Genomic DNA, 22,193 nt, shown 5'->3' with positions numbered 1-22,193 from the left:
AAAGCCATTTATGAAAAGCCCACAGCTAACATCATCCTCAACGGGGAAACACTGAGAGCTTTTTCCCTGAGATCAGGAACACGACAGGGATGCCCACTCTCACCGCTGTTGTTTAACATAGTGCTGGAAGTTCTAGCATCAGCAATCAGACAACAACAGGAAATCAAAGGCATCAAAATTGGCAAAGATGAAGTCAAGCTTTCGCTTTTTGCAGATGACATGGTCTTATACATGGAAAATCCGACAGACTCCACCAAAAGTCTGCTAGAACTGATACATGAATTCAGCAAAGTTGCAGGATACAAAATCAATGTACAGAAATCAGTTGCATTCTTATACACTAACAATGAAGCAACAGAAAGACAAATCAAGAAACTGATCCCATTCACAATTGCACCAAGAAGCATAAAATACCTAGGAATAAATCTAACCAAAGATGTAAAGGATCTGTATGCTGAAAACTATAGAAAGCTTATGAAGGTAATTGAAGAAGATTTAAAGAAATGGAAAGACATTCCCTGCTCACGGATTGGAAGAATAAATATTGTCAAAATGTCAATACTACCCAAAGCTATCTACACATTCAATGCAATCCCAATCAAAATTGCACCAGCATTCTTCTCGAAACTAGAACAAGCAATCCTAAAATTCATATGGAACCACAAAAGGCCCCAAATAGCCAAAGTAATTTTGAAGAAGACCACCAAAGCGGGAGGCATCACAATCCCAGACTTTAGCCTCTACTACAAAGCTGTCATCATCAAGACAGCATGGTATTGGCACAAAAACAGACACATAGACCAATGGAATAGAATAGAAACCCCAGAACTAGACCCACAAACGTATGGCCAACTCATCTTTGACAAAGCAGGAAAGAACATCCAATGGAAAAAAGACAGTCTCTTTAACAAATGGTGCTGGGAGAACTGGACAGCAACATGCAGAAGGTTGAAACTAGACCACTTTCTCACACCATTCACAAAAATAAACTCAAAATGGATCAAGGACCTGAATGTGAGACAGGAAACCATCCAAACCCTAGAGGAGAAAGCAGGAAAAGACCTCTCTGACCTCAGCCGTAGCAATCTCTTACTCGACACATCCCCAAAGGCAAGGGAATTAAAAGCAAAAGTGAATTACTGGGACCTTATGAAGATAAAAAGCTTCTGCACAGCAAAGGAAACAACCAACAAAACTAAAAGGCAACCAACGGAATGGGAAAAGATATTTGCAAATGACATATCGGACAAAGGGCTAGTATCCAAAATCTATAAAGAGCTCACCAAACTCCACACCCGAAAAGCTAATAACCCAGTGAAGAAATGGGCAGAAAACATGAATAGACACTTCTCTAAAGAAGACATCCGGATGGCCAACAGGCACATGAAAAGATGTTCAGCGTCGCTCCTTATCAGGGAAATACAAATCAAAACCACACTCAGATATCACCTCACGCCAGTCAGAGTGGCCAAAATGAACAACTCAGGAGACTCTAGATGCTGGAGAGGATGTGGAGAAACGGGAACCCTCTTGCACTGTTGGTGGGAATGCAAATTGGTGCAGCCGCTCTGGAAAGCAGTGTGGAGGTTCCTCAGAAAATTAAAAATAGACCTACCCTATGACCCAGCAATAGCACTGCTAGGAATTTATCCAAGGGACACAGGAGTGCTGATGCATAGGGGCACTTGTACCCCAATGTTCATAGCAGCACTCTCAACAATAGCCAAATTATGGAAAGAGCCTAAATGTCCATCAACTGATGAATGGATAAAGAAATTGTGGTTTATATACACAATGGAATACTACGTGGCAATGAGAAAAAATGAAATATGGCCTTTTGTAGCAACGTGGATGGAACTGGAGAGTGTGATGCTAAGTGAAATAAGCCATACAGAGAAAGACAGATACCATATGGTTTCACTCTTATGTGGATCCTGAGAAACTTAACAGGAACCCATGGGGGAGGGGAAGGAAAAAAAAAAAAGAGGTTAGAGTGGGAGAGAGCCAAAGCATAAGAGACTGTTGAGAACTGAGAGCAAACTGAGGGTTGATGGGGGGTGGGAGGGAGGAGAGGGTGGGTGATGGGTATTGAGGAGGGCACCTTTTGGGATGAGCACTGGGTGTTGTATGGAAACCAATTTAACAATAAATTTCATATATAAATAAAAAAAATATTAGAAGACAACCAAATTCCAGTATATCCGTGGAAGATAATTCTATGCAGCTATTAAAAAAAGAACAGATTTTTTGTGTTTTGTAAGTGACAAAAGCAAGTAGTTGAACAGTGTGGGCAGTTTGTTATAACTTATGAAAAAAGTAAGAGGGGTGCCTGGGTGGCTCAGTTAAGTGTCCAACACTTGATTTTGGCTCACTCAGGTCATGATCTTATGGTTCCATGGGATCAACCCCTGGCGCAGGCTCTGTGTTGACAGCATGGAGCCTGCTTGGGATACTCCCTCATCCCCTCTCTTCCTCTTCCCCCATTCATGCTCTTTCAAAATAGACATTTCAAAAAAATTTAAAAAGGAAGAGAAATGTCTATCTCTATATATCTATTTATTATGTGTTTCCTTCCTCCCTCCCTCCCTGGATTTGTATCTACTATTTCTATTGGAATCTGGTAACACTGATGGCCTCTGTAGGGGAATGGTGACTATAGGAGAGAAACAGGAAGGAGACTTTTACTATACATCCTTTAAATACTTTGAATTCTGAACATCCATTTATTGTGTTAGGTATTCAAAAATAAACACATCCCACTTTTTTGAAGTCCATTTGAGCCCTACAGATGTAAAGACCAAAGGAATTACTCATTAGCAGAATGATGCACTGAGACCCAATACCCTAAATATTCATTTCCTTTAAAATAGAAACAAAAGCTATCTACTCAAAGGCTTCTTTCATTTTCCTCATTTTATCAAGTTCTGTGTGAAGGTATGGATGACGACAGTTTACCACCAAACGTTAGAAATAACAACAAAATTGGAACATAACTGCTTAACTCAGAAGTGGAATGGAATGGGGTCAGGACATCACCTCAGTCAGGTGTTAGGAAATTGTAGCTTCATTTCAGCTTCAAGAATAACTGTGACTCATTTCTTAGCAGAAAATGAGATAAGGCTCATCACAAACACCATTTGTCATTTCTTTACCTGCTTGGGAGCTGTGAGAATTAAATAAACTAACATTTTATAAAGAGCTTGGAATCCCTTGATAGAAAAGTGTTACATAAGAGTTTTATAATCCTGTGCTTTCTGCATCTTTCTTAACAAAGAAAAAAAAAAGGTAACGTTCTGCTTACAAATGAGAAACTGAATTGATCTCTTTGGGCAGCCATACTGGCAAGAGTGCAGTTCCTATTTTTGAGGTTTGATCTGGGTTTTGTGCATTATATCCTTTTTTAAAAAAAAAAAGTTTGGTTTTTTTTTTTAAGGTTTCATTATTTTGAGAGAGAGAGAGAGATCAGGGAGGGACAGAGAGACAGGGGGCAACCAAGCTCTGTGCTGACAGAGCAGAGCTTGATCCCACAAACGATATCATGCCCTGAGCCCAAATCAAAAGTTGGATGCCTATCTGACCAAATCACCCAAGCACCCTTGTACATTTTATCCTTATACAAAATGCTTTTAGATACAAGGATAGTTTTGTTTCTATGAATTATCCTCCTCAACTATATGAGGCTTGCATTTTTGAAGTGTTTACAAATCAAGTATAGAGGGTCAATTTTGAGCTTACAATTACACGCATGTACTCTTAACCTCCCATGTTGAGATGGGTGCAGAATTTGTTCCAAACTGTTTTAATTTTAGCAATTCTTCTTAAATCCTTTGAGGAGAAAATTTAGAAATTCATTTAACTTATTAAATTGCAAACATTTACTCATGAAAGAGTTCTGTATTTTATTATACTTCTTTCAGATTTATGGTGTTTCAAAAGGAAAGAAGGATATTACTAAAAGGAAGAATGAATCTATACATTTTAAATGGATATCAAATGAAACTAAGTCTCTAAAGCATGCCCATGGAGTTTTGTTAAAAAAATCTTAAACAATAGGAGATTCTTTGAAGAGTAATGGGAACATTCAGATCTGTAGTCAGTATTTACTAAGTTTCTCTTTAAGATAACCTGGGGTTGTAGTATACATTCAGTAATCTGAACAAGATTCTAAGCAAATCAGAGTTTTCCTTCCACCCTCCTTTTGAGAATAACCAAGGTACATACTTGAATCCCTAAGTGTTAAGTTATCTCTAAAGCTATTCTTCTAACCTCAGTTCCAACTGAACCTAAACTCTGTAATTGTTTGGTTTTGCTTTTCTTTTTCCTCCAAACTATCTCACAAGTCTCTCTTTTGGTTTCTATACCATCCTATCCCCTTGACTCAGTTATAGGTATCATTAACATTTTTCATCTTTTGGATTAAGATTGTACTATATACCTTCAAAAAAATGTATCTTGTGTATGAAGCATGAAAGGCAGAATTACTATGTGGAAAGGGTATGTGAGCAGCAGTTTGGTTGGAAAGGGTTAAAGGATGTTGAGAAAATGTCAATTTTTAATATTAAAAAGTTGGGTGGTACAGAGTTATGGCAGAGAGAGCTACAAGTTTTTCAACATGGGTTATCCTTATCAAATTGGTTTGTCGTTCCCTAAAACTCACGGGTGAATGAGAACATGTGTTTGAGTAAGAAAGCCAAAATTTAAGAACAGACTATACAAGAGAATAATAAAGTTATTCAAAGGCTCAGTAAGGAGAATGAACACATCTAGGTATGACAGTTGGTAAAAACTTCTGATGAGTGAACATCTGAGACTGGCCTTTTTGACAGGTAGATAAGGGAGTTATCAAAAGTAGGGAATTGACAGCCCATCCTTACCTCCTTCAAACTTTTGCTCAAATACCATCTTTTCAATGATGTCTTCTCTGATCATTTTATTTAAAAGTATATTTCATGTCCCCCCCCCCAGCCTTCTTCCCTACTTTATTTTTCTTCCCTACTTTACAACTATGACCATGATTGGCAAAAACAAAAACAAAAACAAAACAAATTACGAGTATAACCTATCTCAATTCATTAGAATAGGTTTCATGAGTACAGATATTATTGTTGATTTTGTTTATTGCTGTAGCCCTCAGCATCTAGAACAATGCCCAGCACATGGTAGTCACCTAATATACATTTTGGAATACATTCATATATTGTATAAACAAGGCTTAGACATATGGAACATTTTTGGGGAATAGTGGATAAGCAAGTTTGGCTATACAGTTAAATACGTGTAAGAGATAAATTTGAAATAAATCTGTATAGTTTCTACCAAGTTCTCTTTTTCCCCCCTCTGGATGGCCTAATGAATATCTCTGAGCTATTTGGTCTCTAGGTCTAGTTCCTATTCACTGCTGTACCCCCCAAGGCAGAGTTTAATTCACACAATGCCCAACATACAGTATTAAGATCTATTGAGAGAGTGAACATGTTTATAAATTCTCAAGCTATGCTAGTTTTAAATTTTCAACTCCTATGCTGTTCAGTGGGTTCACAGAGCTTATAGCTAGGAGTTCAAGAGATGGGTCAATCTTAGAGGTACCAGCTCTGTTAAAGTAACAGAGCTTGGTCAACAAATAGACCCAGAATGTGGACTGGCTCCAACTCAATAGTTTTCCCTCATTTCTGAGACAGTTGTTCCTTGCGGGCAGATGGATTTCTGCCATGTGGTGATTTAGGGACCAGACTAGAGTGGAAATGTAATCTAAGTCACTTTGCAAACCTGAGAAAATCTTAACAGATCTTTTTTTGCTCAAAACCTTTTTTGGTCTTATTTTCTTGTCTTTAGAATCTAGAAGTAGTTTTTTTTTTTTCCTGACCTTTTATACTCCCAGTTTCTCATTTGCTTCTGCTTATAAACTGGTAAATTCCTGCCTGATCTTAACTCTTTCTTGTGATACTTTTCTATAAACAGTGAGAAGAACCAAAACATGCTAATACTCTGGGTATTTGCAACAACTTTCCTTAGAGCTCTAAGATCAATAGGTACTTTGTCTTACAAGTTCTTCAGACAGTGTACCAAATGTTACGTTTGCATAATACTAGTCTTTTCTTTCCAGATTGTTATATCTATGTTCCTTTCAGCTACTTCCCAACTGCTAAGCTAATGCCATATATATATATATATTTTTTTTTTGTTTTGTTTTGTTTTGTTTTGTTAAGATAGTACTATAATGCACCATCTTCAGTGTTAGTTGTGATGCTGCTGACAGGTAAAATATGCTATCCCAAAATAGGACTTCAGGAGTTTAGAACATGCCACCTTAAAGTATGCTGTTTTGATATATGGATTATTTTGAGCTGTAGGCACTATTAAATAGGAAATGCAGGGAGTGGCTTTTTTCTTTACTCCCCTAAAAGGATATGCCATAAATACCCTCCCCCAGGAGTTTCATCAACAAGGGAAGACTGACTCTCATCACAGGAGAGATTAGAAATTGATACCACCACCAGATGAACTGTGTCACAAACTGTCATAGCTCCTATTCTTCTAAATGCCCATTCATGGGAGATGCCCAGGAAAAAGTGAGTAACTCCAAGGTAGCTTAGAATTCACACTTAAGTAACATCTTAATAGAGAAAGTGAATGTAAACTTCTATTTGTTTTTCTTTTGGTAATTTTTTAAAAATTATGTAGTGTCTCAGCTAAGAAATCATAAAGGTAGAGGGAAAATTATTTTTCTCCCCTACAGTGGTCAAATACAATAAAATGACTAAAATACAAGAGAAGTTTGTTCCTTAGATACATAACAAAGTTGACATTTGAGGGTGGACAACTTTTTCTTTATGTGGTAATTCAGGGATCCAGAAATTTTCCACATCATGGCTTCATCCTCTTGGGCCCTGTTATTACTATCATTCAGGCAGAAAAGGAAAGAGGATTTGGAGGGAAAACTTCTATAAAGTCTTGGCCCAGAAACAGCCCACATCACTTTTCTGTATATCCCAATGGATGTGCCCAACTGTAGGGACATACATAAGTAAATGAAGGGGAAGTTGGAAATATAGTGCTAAGAAGAAAAAATGGAATTTTGTTTTCTAACAGTCTGCCATACAAAGGTCACTCCAGGAATCTCTGAAAGCCCAGAGTCCTTACATCCTAACAGGTACACCAACTTATAGATGTACAATTTTACACTGTTCATAAAGTCACATTTCACTATCATCTTTAATGTTTCCTTTCTGTGTGACTAACAGTCTAAATATTTGCAAGCTTTATTCTGCATTTGTCCTTAAGATAACTTTAACATTTGTGTTGCTGAAGCTTCTGTTTTACTGAAATTACCTAGAATTCTGATTAAAAGCCTTCTTATCCATTGATGCCATTTTCTCACTTTATAGATATTGTCTAGAAACACATTCATAGGTTTGATGAAGAAAAAGATGCTAAATATTATCGGTCAGAGAATTAACTTTTATGGCTAATGTCTCTTACATTTCTCATCTAGGATTAAATCCGCTTGTGATTGTATGATATGGACCTTATGTGTACAATTTGTTAGGGAATAAATTAATCTAGGCAATATCCTGAGTCCTGTGAAACTCAAAATTTAGTATGTATCATTTATCTTGACCAACACTCCTGAAAGAACTCAGGCAACCCTAAGAGATTTTGTTATTCTATAATCACTACGGTGTTTTTTTTTGCCATCTGTAAAGTGCTCTTCTCAGTATTTAAAAGAAAATGACAAACAGGATCTGTGATAAGTGGAATCAACCTTAGATTTGTTAAAATAGAAATATCATACTCATTGTCAATGTTTCTCCTCCAATCTCTGAGCATCTCTTCCATTATTCGTATTTTTATATTAGAAAAATTTTTAATGTTTGCTGTTGATTTAAATATACTAGGTTAAAACATGCTTAGTTGGTTAAAACACATCATTCGTCAAGAATATGAGCAATCTCCTCTAGACCAGCTCTAGCCTGCTGGTATCCAATAAATTCACCTACTTCTCAAAGATCACCAAAACCTACACTGGGTCCATTTTTTTCCCCTCTGCTAGAATATGTTCCATGCCCTGTAACTTGTCTTTTCTCAAAATTATGATACAGATTCTTAGATCATAGTCCATTTTCAGAATGTGATGGAAATAGGAGGGAATAGAAGAACACTCATGATCAGATAGCCTCAAAGCAAATGCAATTATCAGGAAAAGATCTAAAAATACAGTTGTGGGACCATGGGAATTTTAATCACTCTACATTTATACAGCTAGAAAAACAAAATGGTAGAAAACAGGAAACTTCTTTAATCAGGCAAAGCCTTTGTGGTTGTGGCTGATGAATATGCAAAAGGTGCTCTGAATTTTTTTTTAGGACACAGAATTGCCATATAGGCATCCCAATAGCTGTTTTTAGGTTAAAAGAAAGGAATTGATTTGTTAATCAAGTATATCAGAGACACAGACATTTCTGATTATATAAAAAAACAAATGACTCCTAAGCAGAACACCTGAACTCTGATTTTCAAGTTAAAATATTTCTGATAATTAGCATTATTGTATTCGTTGAATTTAGTCAACACCCTAAGGCAAAATTTTAAAGTTACATGAGGCTCTAATGTAAGATTGCATTTTTCAGAGATGGTTCCCTCCAGAAATTTTCCAGGCTCTTATAGAAATCCTACTTCCTCCATAAAACTTCCTAAAAAATTGAAGAGATGGATAATTTCTCCCTAAATTGCTATTCCTTGATCCCTTAAACCCATCATTGTACAATAATTCTTCCTACCTATATTTCATTGTTTTGATCTTTTGAATATTTATTCAGCCATAGATATGCTCTTGATTAGAATCCAAGTTAAAGATGTTTTTATAATTATAGGAAAGTAGATGGATGAATTAATTTGTTCATTCATTCATTCATTCATTCAAGATTTGTTGAGTTCCTACAACTGCCAGGCACCAGGGAAATAGGAGTCAGAAATTGATCCTACCCAAAGAAGAATGGTAAGTAGTATGCTTTCAGGGGTTCCCAATCCAGTAAGGGATGCAAAATATGTAAAAAAGAGTAGAGATATGTATGTTCTAGCAATATGCTAGCACAAACATGGAAATGATCAATTCTCTCTGGATTTCTCTACTTTACAGATTAGAGACCAGAGGCACAGAAAAATTAGGTAACTTGTTGACACTCATACAACTAGGACATGGAAGAGTCTGAATGTGAACCCAGAAAGTGTATCTCCAGAGGTCATGCTCCTATTAATCACTATGCTGCTTCCCACATTTGACCTATTTAAGACCTCACATAGTTAATAAATGCATTTGGATGGTGATAGTCAATTCTTGTAGGTCATTAATACTCATTTACATTATATCAGTCATCAGGGAAGAACTTATTTCTCTACAAATGCTTGTGCATGGGAATCTACCCTAAAAACCAAGAGCACACTTTACACACTGTATGTTAGCCAATTTGACAATTATATTCAAAAAATAAAAATGGTTGTGGTCCAGGTTCCATTCTTGTCACCACCAATTACCTTTGAAACCAAATAAGGCAGTGGAAATCACTCCACATTTAAGCAGCTAGAAAAATATATGGTCGAAAACAGGAAACTTCTTTAATCAAGTAAAGGCTTTGTGGCTGTGGCTGATGAATATGCAAAGGCTGCTCTAAGTTCATGGGTTCAAGAAATGGCACCAAAGTATAGTTTGTATACTTGATAGAAAACTTGTTAGTCACTAAGCCCCTCTCTGCCCCTGAAAAAGGAACTAGCTCTATTCCCATATCCTTGATCACATGGTAATGTCCTTTAAAGTGGCAATGGTGAGAAATTCACATTTGACAATGAACAAATCATTCCTTTAATCCTTGGCATTTTTCCAGGTGAAATTATGAGAATAACTACAAAGGGTAAACTGTAAAGAACAGGAGAAAAAAAAAAAAAAAAAGGAAACCTGAGGGGTGGGTCAAGAAGGAGCAATAGTCTATGTCTCAGCTGGCTACATTCCAGGGGTCCTGACTGTGCACATAAACTTCTTTTAGCACCAACTGGAGTCACTCTATTCTCTTTCATCAATGCCTTTCTATTTACTATACACAATTCAGAGATCATTATGTCTCAGATCTGCAAGAAAATCATTTCAGTGGGGATTAAATAGGGGAGAAAAAAATACTGTAAGCATAAAGTGATATAAATGCTAGGCTATAACTGTCTGTAGAATTCAGTGGGGTCAAAGAATTCAAGAAGTGAATGCTTTAACCTAGTCTTTTGAGATGTCCACCAAGTGGACTAAGAGAAGAGCATTCCAGACAAGAGGAATGGCTTGAAAAAAGGCACTTAGAGAAACTACAAGTTTAGTGTAGCTAGGGTAATAAACACTGAGCCAAGTATAGTGATGGAAGCTGAGAAGTGTTTAAGAGGCAATCTGGGCGTGGTTTTGAAGGGCCCTATGGGTCATGCCCAATAATTTGAGGTCTATACTCCAGGCCAGTGATTTACCTCCCTATGTATTAAATCACCTAGGGAGCTTTTAAAAATATACTTATAACCAAGTTTAACCTGAGGAACTTAGTCAATCTCTGGCAGTGGGGCCAAGAGTAATCTTTCCAGGGGATTTGATGTATGGTCAGGGTTGGGAATTCTTGCTGACAACGAGGACACTTAAAAGGTTTTAAGTAAACATGTGATGTGGTCAGTTTTTTATTTCAGAAAGATCACCTTGTCTACAGAATGGCAAACAAATAGGAGTCCTATGTGAGGTGACAGAAAGGCAATTTGGGAAACTGGTGCAATTCAGGCTGAAGAAGATAAGGGCCACAACTGTGGCAATGAGAAAGCAGAGGAGAAGTGAAGTAGTTGCCATCTTCCATTCTGCATCTGGCAATAGACTAGAACACAGCTATGTGGGTGGAGGGTGGAGGAGCTATGTGGGTGGAGGATGAGGTGGTATGAAAATGACCACACTTTTTTCCTCATGTTTCCACAACTTACAATCACCTCATCAAGAACCAGAGTCTGTTTTTCCACCCCTTGAATCAGGACTGGCCCTGTGACTTACTTTGGCTGGTAGAATGTGGCAGAAGTGATGTTACTGGAGTTCCAACTTTGGTTCCAGGAACTTTGTCAGTTTTCTCTTAGTCTTGGATCCGCTGAGTAAATAAACCCAGGCTAGCCAGATAGATGATGAGAGACACACGGTCCAATTGTCCTGTCATCCCAACTCACAGCCTGCCAACCACTAGACATGAGTGAAGTAATTATAGGTGATGGCAGATACATGAACCATCCCATCTGAGATCACCTTGTATGGAAGACTGTGCTGGACCGACCTCTTAAACTGTCCAGTTACAAGAACTTTAGCAATGGCAGATATCAAGAGCAACTACTTTAAAGTTCAAAAACTAGTCTCAAACTAGGTTGTTTAAACATCAAAATTGGAAAGTCTTACAAACAAAGGAAACATAGTCAACTTAAAATACTACGGTATTGGCCCAAAGTCATGTCTACTTAGTTGAGTAAAGAATCACTAAGGTAATCATTGTAATAATGCCATAGAAGGTCTTGTACTTTTGAAAGAATGTTTTTAATGTATTCCTATTTTTCCATGTATTGTATTGTTTCTCTTAATATGTTTTGTTATTGAGTTTACTAATTATCACTAGGCACACAGAGAAAACTATATTCCACATCTCAAATTGGTGTTCCTGAAATTTAATCCACAACTACATTTGGACATCTGCCTGGATTATGAGGAAATTTTTCTCTTTCAAAAATCATGCCAGAGAAAGCAAAAGTAATGTTGGTTGATGATTTACAAAGGCTCTAACAAAAAAAAAAATGGAAATTTTATTTCCTGCCTCAAAGTTTTTGTTTCTTCTTCACTTTTATCTTTCATTATCATTTATAATACTCGTGTGTGTGTTCACGTAGCTCACCAAGTTACTGGCTGTTTAAGGCCATTGTATTGGATTTCATTGCTTAATTACCACCAATGTAGCATTTCTGTTTTATCATCTCACCATTTAACCAAAAGTGGCTTGAGTTTTTGTTCAGGGTGTCAAAGGGTTGAAAGCAAGATGTCAGCTCAGGCTGTGGTCTCATCTGGGACTCAGGATCTTCTTACATTCTCCCTGGTGCTGGTGAAATTTATTTGCTTGTGGTTATACACTGAGGCCTGTCTCTGTTTTCCCTCTAGTCAACTGAGGACAGCTTTCAGCAACTAGAGCCTCCTGAAATTTCTTGCTACGTGGCAGTTCTTAGCACGATGTTTGATTTCCTCCAGGCCAGCAGGAGTGCATTTCTCTGATTTCCTCTTTTGCAACCAGCTAGAGGGAACATTATTTCTCCATGATTAGGTTAGACCCACCTGGACAACCTCCCTGTTAAAAAGTGAAATGATTTGGAACTCTAGTTAAAGCTCCAAAATCCTTTTATAGCAGTACCTAGAATAGTGTTTGATGGGATACCTGGGGGAAAGTGTATATACTAGGGCCAAGAATCTTGAGGGCCATCTTAGAATTCTGCCTACCACACCCATGATTAAGAGATCCTATAATGGCACCATCGGTTACTACTGAAAATGGAAACAAATGACTCCAGTAGAATGAATCCTATCACCCATCCTCTTCTTCACAAGTTTCCCAATCAATAAACTGCCCAGTTGCATGTTGGAGCTCTTCAAGGTGTAGAGACCACAAGTATTCCAAAGCTCCTGTAGATCCGGGTGTCTGACTTGAAAGACCACCAAGGAGGATTACACAACAGTCAACTTCAGCACAAGGCTGAGGAGGGGGAGTCACACCTGGGAAAGGCAGCTGTGAATTTCACATATAAGCAAAGGAGAAGGGACAATGCAGTTTTTCCCCAAAGAATTTTGCAATTTTTGACATGGCACTCACTGGCACCTGTCAAACCAATGAATATTTTTGAGGCTACGTTTTAGTTTGAAAAAATGTCAAACTTTTAGGTACAGAAATTTTTTTTTATCCAGTACTCTGATGTTAGAGCTGGAAACAAGCATCATTAGTTTTTCTTTTAACAGGATCTGTCAATTCTATATAGAAACTTTGTGGTCTTATATAAGGCCAACTCTGTTCTTTCCAAGCACAAAGAATTTGTGAAGAAATGTATGCAGAACATAGTGTTCAGACTCTAATTTTGCTCACCTGCAAACTGTCTCCCTTCCATCATAACTTTATTTAAATCATGGATATGCTCTTAATTAACAATTTAATTGGTTGGTGCTTTCTCATTCCATTTCTCTGGAGGCATGGTTTTCTGTTTAACTTTCTTGTTTTAATTCTTCAGCCAAACCATAAAATTTAATTAGGAAAGTAACCAGCTTTGTAACAGCGGTTCTAGGTCTAATTAGCTATTCTGTAACTGTATCTTCTCAGATTTCACTCAACATGGCATATACATTTTGCATTTGTTCATGTTTCAGATAAGATGCTGTGAATTTATAGCTTAAGCATGAACCCCAATCACTTTTCCAAAGATGATTGGTTGTAGCCGGTGAAGTCAGAAAAATTAACTTAAAGCATCGATATATGCTATTAAACTAAGGGCCACTGAAAAGCCAGGATGTAGGGTGGTTACCTTACCATGTGTTACTTTTATGTTGCTGTTCTATTGCTGTAGAGAAAATTACCACAAACTCACCAGCCATTTAACATTTCATAGTTCTGTAGGTCGTAATTCCAGACACAGTTAACTGGATTTTCTTTTCAATGTCTCACTGAGCTAAAAGCAAAGTACCAGCTGGGATGTAGCTTCATTTGGACCTCAGGGTCATTTTCCAAGCTCAGATGGTTGAGGCAGAATTCAGTTCCTTAGAGTTGTAGGACTGACATTCCCATATCCTTGCTGCTTATCAGCTGGGGGTGGCTTTCATCAGGTAGGGTCAGTAGCATTTCTTATCACATGGCTCCCATGGATGGTTCACAACTCGGAAGTTTGATTCTTTTTTGAGACAGCAGGAGCACTTCTTTGACTTCTTCCTCCATGAACAGCTGGAGGAAACACTCTGCTTTTAAATAGCTCATCTGATTAGGTGAGGCCCATCTCAGGTTATCTCCCTTCTGTCTCTCAGGGAGATGACTATCCCATCACATTCACAGGCTCTGGCCACACTCAGAGGAGAGATTATGCAAGGTGGATACACCAGTGGGTAGAAATCTTGGCACCATCTTGGAATTCTGACTACCACACTGTGTTTTAGGGAAAGGAGGCAACTAAAAGCTCCCCTCCCCTTGGAGGAGGTGCATGGAGTGGGGGTGCGAGCAAAGGAGCTGTTAACAACAGTACCAATTCCATCCCATCAGCTCCACAGGGCACAAGATGACAGACAGCCATATTCTTTGTTGTCTGCCGGCTGCTTTCTTTGCCTGGCCAGAATTGCTGTTTTCAGTGGTGCAAGTGGATCACTCGATGGTATCATTTGAATTTAAAACGACATCCAGTTAGCATGATGCTTTTAGAAAGCAAATTTATTTAAGCTCAGTGCTCAAATCTCAGCCCCATAAAACTATTTCTTTAACAAAAAGAAATGAAGAAATGTGCAGAAAAAATTAACACAGCAGGCCTGAATCTGCTGTTGTTAGGTCTGCTTACAAGTTTGGCCATTAGCTGCCATCTGGAAATTTAGGGTGGTAGGATACCTCCTGAAATCTAAGGAGTGGCTCATGCACACCCAGACTGCACAAACTATATAGTTCATGCTGAACACCTGCTTTGGAGAATCCGGAATTTTGGTATGTGCTTGGCAGAGGGGGCCTACATGACTAGGCCCAATAAAAACCCTGGACACTAAGTCTATAATGAACTTCCTTGGTGGACAATGTTTCACATATGTTCTCACAACTCCTTGATGGGGGAATTAAGAACACCCTGTGTAACTCCACAAGGAGAAGCTTCTTGGAAGCCTGTGCCTGGTTTCACCTGCATTTCATGTCACATGCTTTTTCTCTTTGTAGGTTTTGCTTTGTATCTGCTATAATAAATCATAGCCATGAGTAGGATTATCAGCTGAATTTAAGTCTTGCAAATTTCTGAACCTGGGGGTGGTATTTGCGACTCAAGGAATAAAGTAAATGAGAACATGACTGTGTGCACATTGAGTCTAGGCTCCGTATCCCAGCAAAGTTGGCCTATTCCTCTCCATTGAGAAAATGATCAGAGTAAACAGAGGCAGGAGCCAGGAAGGCTTCACATGGGTTCTAGAGCGTTGGGCACTGTCTAGATGTGTGCTCCAACTCCACACTGTGACCCAGGGCAAGTTACTTAACCTCTGTCTTGCCCAATTTCTTTAGCTGGAAAACAGCAATAATAGTATCCACCTCACAGAGTTGTTCGAAGGGGACAATTTATACGAAGCATGTGGCCTTGGGACTGGCACATAGTGCCTAAGAGGGGCTGGATTCTCTGTGGTGTGGAACCACTAGAACATCAACATTCTGGTATTAACCCCTGTTCTTCCCTTCAACTCTGCTCCCCTCTTCCTCACCAGCCCCCTCTCCTTCCCTCCCTTTAGTTGTCCTCTAAAGCTCCTTTGCGTCCAAACCATGTCTCCTACTCCCTACTTCCTTTCCTCAAGGGCTCAATGAACATATACAGCAATTTTTTTAAGTGTGTACAGAAGTGTGCCCAGAAAAGGGCACAATATCATGTATTCTCAGTGTTCAGTCTGACCTATGCTCAACATCTTTTTGTTCCATCTACTACGATTTACAAGAGATTTTAAGTAACCCTCCCAGCCCTCACTGATGTAATTTTATTGCTTTTGATAATGACATGGGATCATCACATATGTAACTATGCAATTTCATTTTTATAACTTTGTAAGGCCTCTCATGTAAATATATTTACAAATGGGGGGAGGAATCGTTTCACAGATGTTTTCTCCCAAAGTTTGGTTAAGCATATTTGTTCCATGAAATACTGGACTCCATGATGTAAAGTGGCTATTTTCCCGATAGGGTATCTAAAACACAATTTTAATGGAGACAGAAAATTCTATTTGAAAGCTGCTCTGCTTCTTTGCAAATGTTAAGTCCCTGGTGGGCTGTTTAGGTAGTGTTGAGATATTGCTGCTGGGGTTGATGATCATACATGACCAAAGGAAAGTTTGTGTCAATATCCTGAAGCAGAAATTCCTTTGAGAAGATGAAGTTTAGGACATGCCTGGAGAGCAGTCTCTGGTATTGGATACAATCACAACAATTTGGGGTGAGCACCTGCATTTTCACTCTGAGCCCTTGTCATGAGACCCAACATTAAGTTGGACAGTGCATATGTAAAAGCTGAGAGTGAGGAGGAAGGATAGAAGGGGATAAACTCAAAGTTCCACACTTCATTTGCAAGTGCATTCAATATTTGAAGGAAATATGTCAAAGGGAAAAATCAAGTCAAAAAGAAAAGACTGAAAGTTCCATAACTGCATCTCATGAAAACACGGAGTCTATCCCTCCTCTCTCATCTCCCTAACATCTTCTCCAGGTAGGATTGTCCTGCAGTCATCCAGGACATGTGCTTTTCTATCTCTTATTGAAGATTAATGAGGCCTTCTTGGTAACCTGATTTGCTATCCATTAAAATGAAGTTAAACCTCTACATATTTTGTGGTCTTGCCTTTGTTCTTCATAGGCATAGAAAAAAAGCCCATCACTGCACTTCTCATTATAACTTTTTAGCTAAAGCTAACACTCAATTATATGCAATAATATGGAGATGAGAAATTCTCTAACTCTAAAATCCACAAAATTCATCAAAGATTGAATAATCAGAGCCCTTCAACCTTTGCCAACAGAATTTTCTAATCAGACCCACTGAAACATACCAAAATTAATTAACTTGAATTTTTAAAAAAATTTCCTCACTTCTGCTTGAAGTTTTAATTAAAATGAAGTGTAGATGATCAGCAGGAAAATTTTAAGAAGGAAAAGTAAAAGTGAAGCTCTAGAAAATTATAAACTAAATTTACCTATTCATTAAAAACAACAAAAAACATTTACTGAACTTGTAGGATATTCCTGACACTGACAATACAACAATGACAAAATAGATAAAAGCTCTCTCACAAAGCTTACATTCTACTAAGGGAGATGGAAAATAAATGAACCCATAACTAGATAATGGGTCAGATAGATCATATTTTGAGTAACCTTAACTTATTCTTTAAAAGCTCTTTCAAGTTCTCCCTTAGCATTTTCTTCCCTTGGCTAATAAACTCCACTTACTCAATTCCTGTAGCAAAGCCCTGTAAACACATTATAAGCATTATAAGTGAGTGGACGCTTTTTTACCTTAAGTTGGTGGTACAGTTTCTTCAGTGCATTTGCTGCTTCTTCTGTACTGGGAATAAGTCTGATCACCTTATCACTATAAGAAAGGGGAAAAATGGTGTTATTCATCTTTCAAAACTAAAGATTTAGCCATCTCTATCTGCTTGCTGTTTTAGCAACTGCCTTTGCAATTAAGAGAAATAGCAAAACTGTGGACTAGACTGACACCAGCAATACCTGGACCAGCAGGTATTTTATCCAGTTATTGTTACTCTCTGATCACATTGGTCTTTTTTCCCCCGCCTTAGAACTATTTATTTTGGGGCCCCTGGGTGGCTCAGTTAAACAACTGATTTGGTTCAGCTGAGATTATGATCTCAGGGTTCATGAGTTCGAGCCCCATGTGGAGCCCTGTGTTGGGCTCTGTGCTGCCAGAGATGGAACTGCTTGGGATTCTCTCTCTCCCTCTCTCTCTGCCCCTCCCCATGCTCATGCACATGCTCTCACTCTCTCTCTCAAAATAAACTTCAAAAAATAATATTTGTTTTTTAATCAGCTTTTGAAAATTACAAACTCACACTTAAGCAGAGAAAGTCCAAAAACACAGGGACAGGGGTAACAGGAGCAAGGATTTTCATGAATAGCTCAGAGAAGATACTAAGAAAGCAATTTCTGATGACAGAGGTAAAAGCACTCTTTAAAACTTAATGCTGAGAAGGAAAGTGACTTTCAAGAAGAGAGTTTATGAAAGCCATACAACATGGAACATTTCTTCTGATTTGGATTCTTCCCACTGAGAACAGTAGAGAGAAGCCCATCTCTATGGGCATCTTATTTCTACAGTATGGAGCTTCCCAACTGGCATGGGGGGACAAATTAGAGGGCCATCAATTGTTCAGGTGTCCCACAAGATGCTGATGGCTATAAAAACTTTTAAGTGATAAAAACTTAAAAGTGAGTTTTACTGCCATTAAAATTGTACCAAAGCTGAGATGATATTTGAACACTCTAAAATTTCTTTCAGTAAAGATCCTGAATTGTGTGAGAAGACTAGATGAGTCATTCTCTATAGCAGTGACCTCCCCACAAGGCATGTCAAAGAGGTATCATTATATCATGATGAGTACAGGTTGGAAAGCACAGCTCTAGTATATAATAATCACAACTGCTCAATGTGTTTTGCATACAGTTGTTTATTAATGGCTGGTATAAAGGAGATCATTGAGAGCAATTGATTTCTAAATAGGTACAACCAGAATATTTTTCATAACCCTTTATAGCATTTTATATTATTATAACATTTTACAACTGAAGATAAAGATTATTAATACCATATATACATGTACATATATATACATACAGCACAAAACAAAAACTCTAGCAGTTGATCCACAACTTCTCTCTCCAGCCTCAAAGGTATACTGGAACAAGGATAGAATTGGCATATTTTTCTATGATTTTACTACTTAGATGAATAGCCGTGTTCAAGGCTAGATAAGATTAATATGGAGGTCATTAGACCCCAAGGGAGACTTCCAGATTTGTTGGAAAATTATTCCTTAGGGCTATGTGTTCATTTCCAATCACTTTAGCTTTGTTATCTCAAATGATCCTGTTATACCTTCTTTAGGTCTATGAATTAAAAGGCCCTTGACTTGTTGATAATTTAGTATGTTTTAGGCACTACTAACCTAATGTCACTTAGGTTTCCTCAGAACCACACAAAACCACCTCTCAGTATCAATGTCATGCAGTCTATTTTCCCAGGAAAAAATAAAGTACAGGGAAAGAAAAAACCAAGTCACTGTGAAGCAGTTCCAAACATGACTTTGTAATTTAAATGTAATTCACACCTTTTCTCTTTCATTTCTGGTACACAGTTCTCTGTCCTTTATTTTTCCTGGCTTCATCATATTCTGGCCTCTCCCACCTGACCCAATATAATTCTTGGCAGAGAAAGGCAACTCTGCTGGGTGATATGGTTGTTTTTGAGGGATGGATCACTTGACAGCTTGCTGAAAAACACCTCCATCTGGGCCCTTATCACCTCCTCAAGAGTGCAAAGAAAGCAATCTGAAGCTGTTTTACAGCCATAGGAAGATTTCTTTTTCTTAAATGATGGATAATTCAACCTGGCAATTGGTTCTTCTCCTATGAGATGGGAGGATAAAAGGATCAAAGATGACCACTCCTGGGACTATTTAATTCTGAGAGTGATTGCTCAAACCCAGCTTTGTCACCTTTATCACAAAAAGTTCACTTCATCATAACTTGTAGAAATTCTCAAGTGTGATTTGAGATATGTGTTTATTACTATTTGATTACTTATCAGAGAAAAAGGAGAATAAGGAAAGTTATTTAGGAAAACCCAATAAATTTCATATATTTTAAACCCGTAAGTTTTATTACACTAACCAGTAACCGAAATCAACAAGAGTGCTCTATTCAGTGTGCAAAACTAAATGCCCCCCCCCCCGCCCACCCCAAATGCCCCACTTGTTCAACCAAATAGCTTACTCTCCCTAGATCTGATAGCTAGTCTTTTTTGAAGCGGCCAACAATAATCCAGTACTACAAACAGGAAGGTTTCAGAATGTAAAGTAGCTCCTGGAACTCAGAGGAAAAACTAGCTAAACATAACCATTAAAAATGGTTGGAGACGCTTTCCTTAGAACTGATTTTTTTTTCAACCACTAGGTGGCAACATCAATTTAAGACCCCCTTTGCTACCCTTTGGGATTGAGAGAAATCACAGGTCTGAATAGGGGCTGAGGTTAGAGAGCTGACTGGGTATGCACATGTGTTTGTAAATCGGGTATTTCAAGCTCAGGAAATCTATATAGTTTACTTAGAAAGCATAGGCACTTTCAATTTTAAGTATGTCCTATAGAGGCAGGATATTCCAGACAGCTAATTGCGGAGTAATTCTATATTCACTCATGATATACTTCAGTTTTGCCCCTTACCTTCCAGGACTAATTAAGTTATGTTGCTATAACGCTAGCACCAATCTGCAAGTTGATTACTGATTCTTATGTACAGTAGCAACCATAGGAATATTAAACACACTTAATCAATGTAAAAAGCATTATTAAATGCCTAATGAGAACATACACATCGAGAAGAGTATTTAGCAAAAGAATACCTTCTCTACCTTTTTACAATCTTCCTGGGCTTCAGTTTCCTCATCAAAGGAATGAGCAGTGAACTAACTCATTTTCCTTTTCAAGTTCTAAAACTATGCTGCTCAAAGCTGATGCCTACCATATTTATTGCTATGCCTTGACTGCAACTCCTATGGGAGAAAGCCTGTTTTATGGGCAACTGGAGAGTACACAGACTCCTTTTGAAAGACATAGATCTGAAACTCCAGGTATTTCCTCCTGGATCTTGGCATAAACTTTCACAATTAATTCCATTATTAAACTCTAAGTTTCTTTGTAAGTTATAGAGCCAATTTATAAATCTATGCTTGTAAAAATAAATCATAGCAGATACAAAATAAAATTCCCCTCCCAGTTCTCTTTCATGACAACTCTCCCATTGTCCCCTAGTGGCCACTGTTAATTTTTCTGTGATTCATTCCTGTCTTGCATTTACACATGGGTATATTCACATACGATGGTTTCGTAACATCTCATAATTTGCTTTTAATTTTCACTTAATATGCAACTTTTAAAACACTTTTTAAAATAAACAGCTGGACTCTATGTGTTACTGTTTTGTTTTGGGGTTTTAGGCCTATATTCATAAGGGAGACATTTTTAAAAATAAGCTTTTTATAAACAAACATGTTCTTTTTGAATTACCCTTTTTTGATTTTTGGTATCATTAAAAGCTAGCCTCACAGAATTGGAAATTTCCCAGCTTTGTAATATGCCTTGACAACTCGAATGAGACTGTGTCCCTGATTGTTTTGTAGAATACACCCATCGAGTTACTCAAGGTGAAACTAACTCTTTTCGACAGTTTAGGGTCAGATATCTACCTTCTGATCTCTTAAGTGGATATTGGTCTATTCAGTTTTCTTCTGGGCTTTTTGAGTTAATTTTGCTAATTTACATTTCCTGAAAAACTTATATAAGATAAACTTAATTAAAATGTCTTATATTTAAGGCATCTTATCTTCATCTGTAGTTTTGTCCCTTTCTATGTGCTAATTTGTGATTTATTTTTACTTTTCATTATTTTAGAAAGAGAGAGTGCACAAGTGGGGGAAAAGGGAAGAGGGGTAGAGAGGGGTAGGAAGAGGGAAAGAGACAGATACAGACACACACACAGAATACCTTAAGCAGGCTCCATGCTCAGCAGGGCTCAATCCCAAGACCCTGGGATCATGACCTGAGCTGAAATCAAGAGTCAAAGGCTAAACCAACTAGGCAATCCAGAGGTCCCTGTTTGTGATTTTAAATAAAAATTCTTCAGACTTGGGTGTCTGGGTGGCTCAGTTGGTTGAATGACTGACTGGCTCAGGTCATGATCTTGCAGTTTGTGAGTTCGAGCCCCGCATCGGGCTCTGTGCTGACAGCTCAAACCCTTCAGTCTGCTTCGGATTCTGTGTCTCCCCCTCTCTCTACCCCTCCCCTGCTCATGCTCTGTGTCTGTCTCTCAATAATAAATAAATGTTAAAAAAAATTCTTCAGACTTTCTAAGAATTGTTTTTTTTCTAAAAAAAACTTTCTAAAGATTTTTTTTTTAAATCATTGTTTTGGGGTGCCTGGGTGGCTCAGTCAGTTAAGCATCTAACTTCAGCTCAGGTGATGATCTCTCGGTTTGTGGGTTCAAGCCCCATGTCAAGCCCCTCTGAGCTGTCAGCACAGAGCCTAGAGCCTGTTTCAGACTCTGTGTCTCCCTCCCTCTCTCTGCCCCTCCCCTGTTCACACTCTGTCTCTGTTTCAGAAATAAACATTTAAAAAA

General features: G+C 38.0%; 1 protein-coding gene across 1 annotated transcript in view; it reads right to left on the bottom strand.

The window, feature by feature from the left end:
- The window catches only part of CPA6 (carboxypeptidase A6), a 271,032-nt gene that overhangs the window by 115,830 nt on the left and 133,009 nt on the right, over positions 1 to 22,193 (bottom strand). The window contains 1 exon segment of the mRNA XM_040487648.1: positions 17,298 to 17,373. Coding sequence (XP_040343582.1) covers positions 17,298 to 17,373 — 76 coding nt within the window.

Source organism: Herpailurus yagouaroundi, unplaced genomic scaffold, assembly GCF_014898765.1.
Source record: "Herpailurus yagouaroundi ecotype Mexico unplaced genomic scaffold, PumYag 165, whole genome shotgun sequence".
NCBI lineage: Eukaryota > Metazoa > Chordata > Mammalia > Carnivora > Felidae > Herpailurus > Herpailurus yagouaroundi.
The sequence above is the reverse complement of the archived record's forward strand: the minus strand, read 5'-3'. Positions and strand labels throughout refer to the sequence as shown.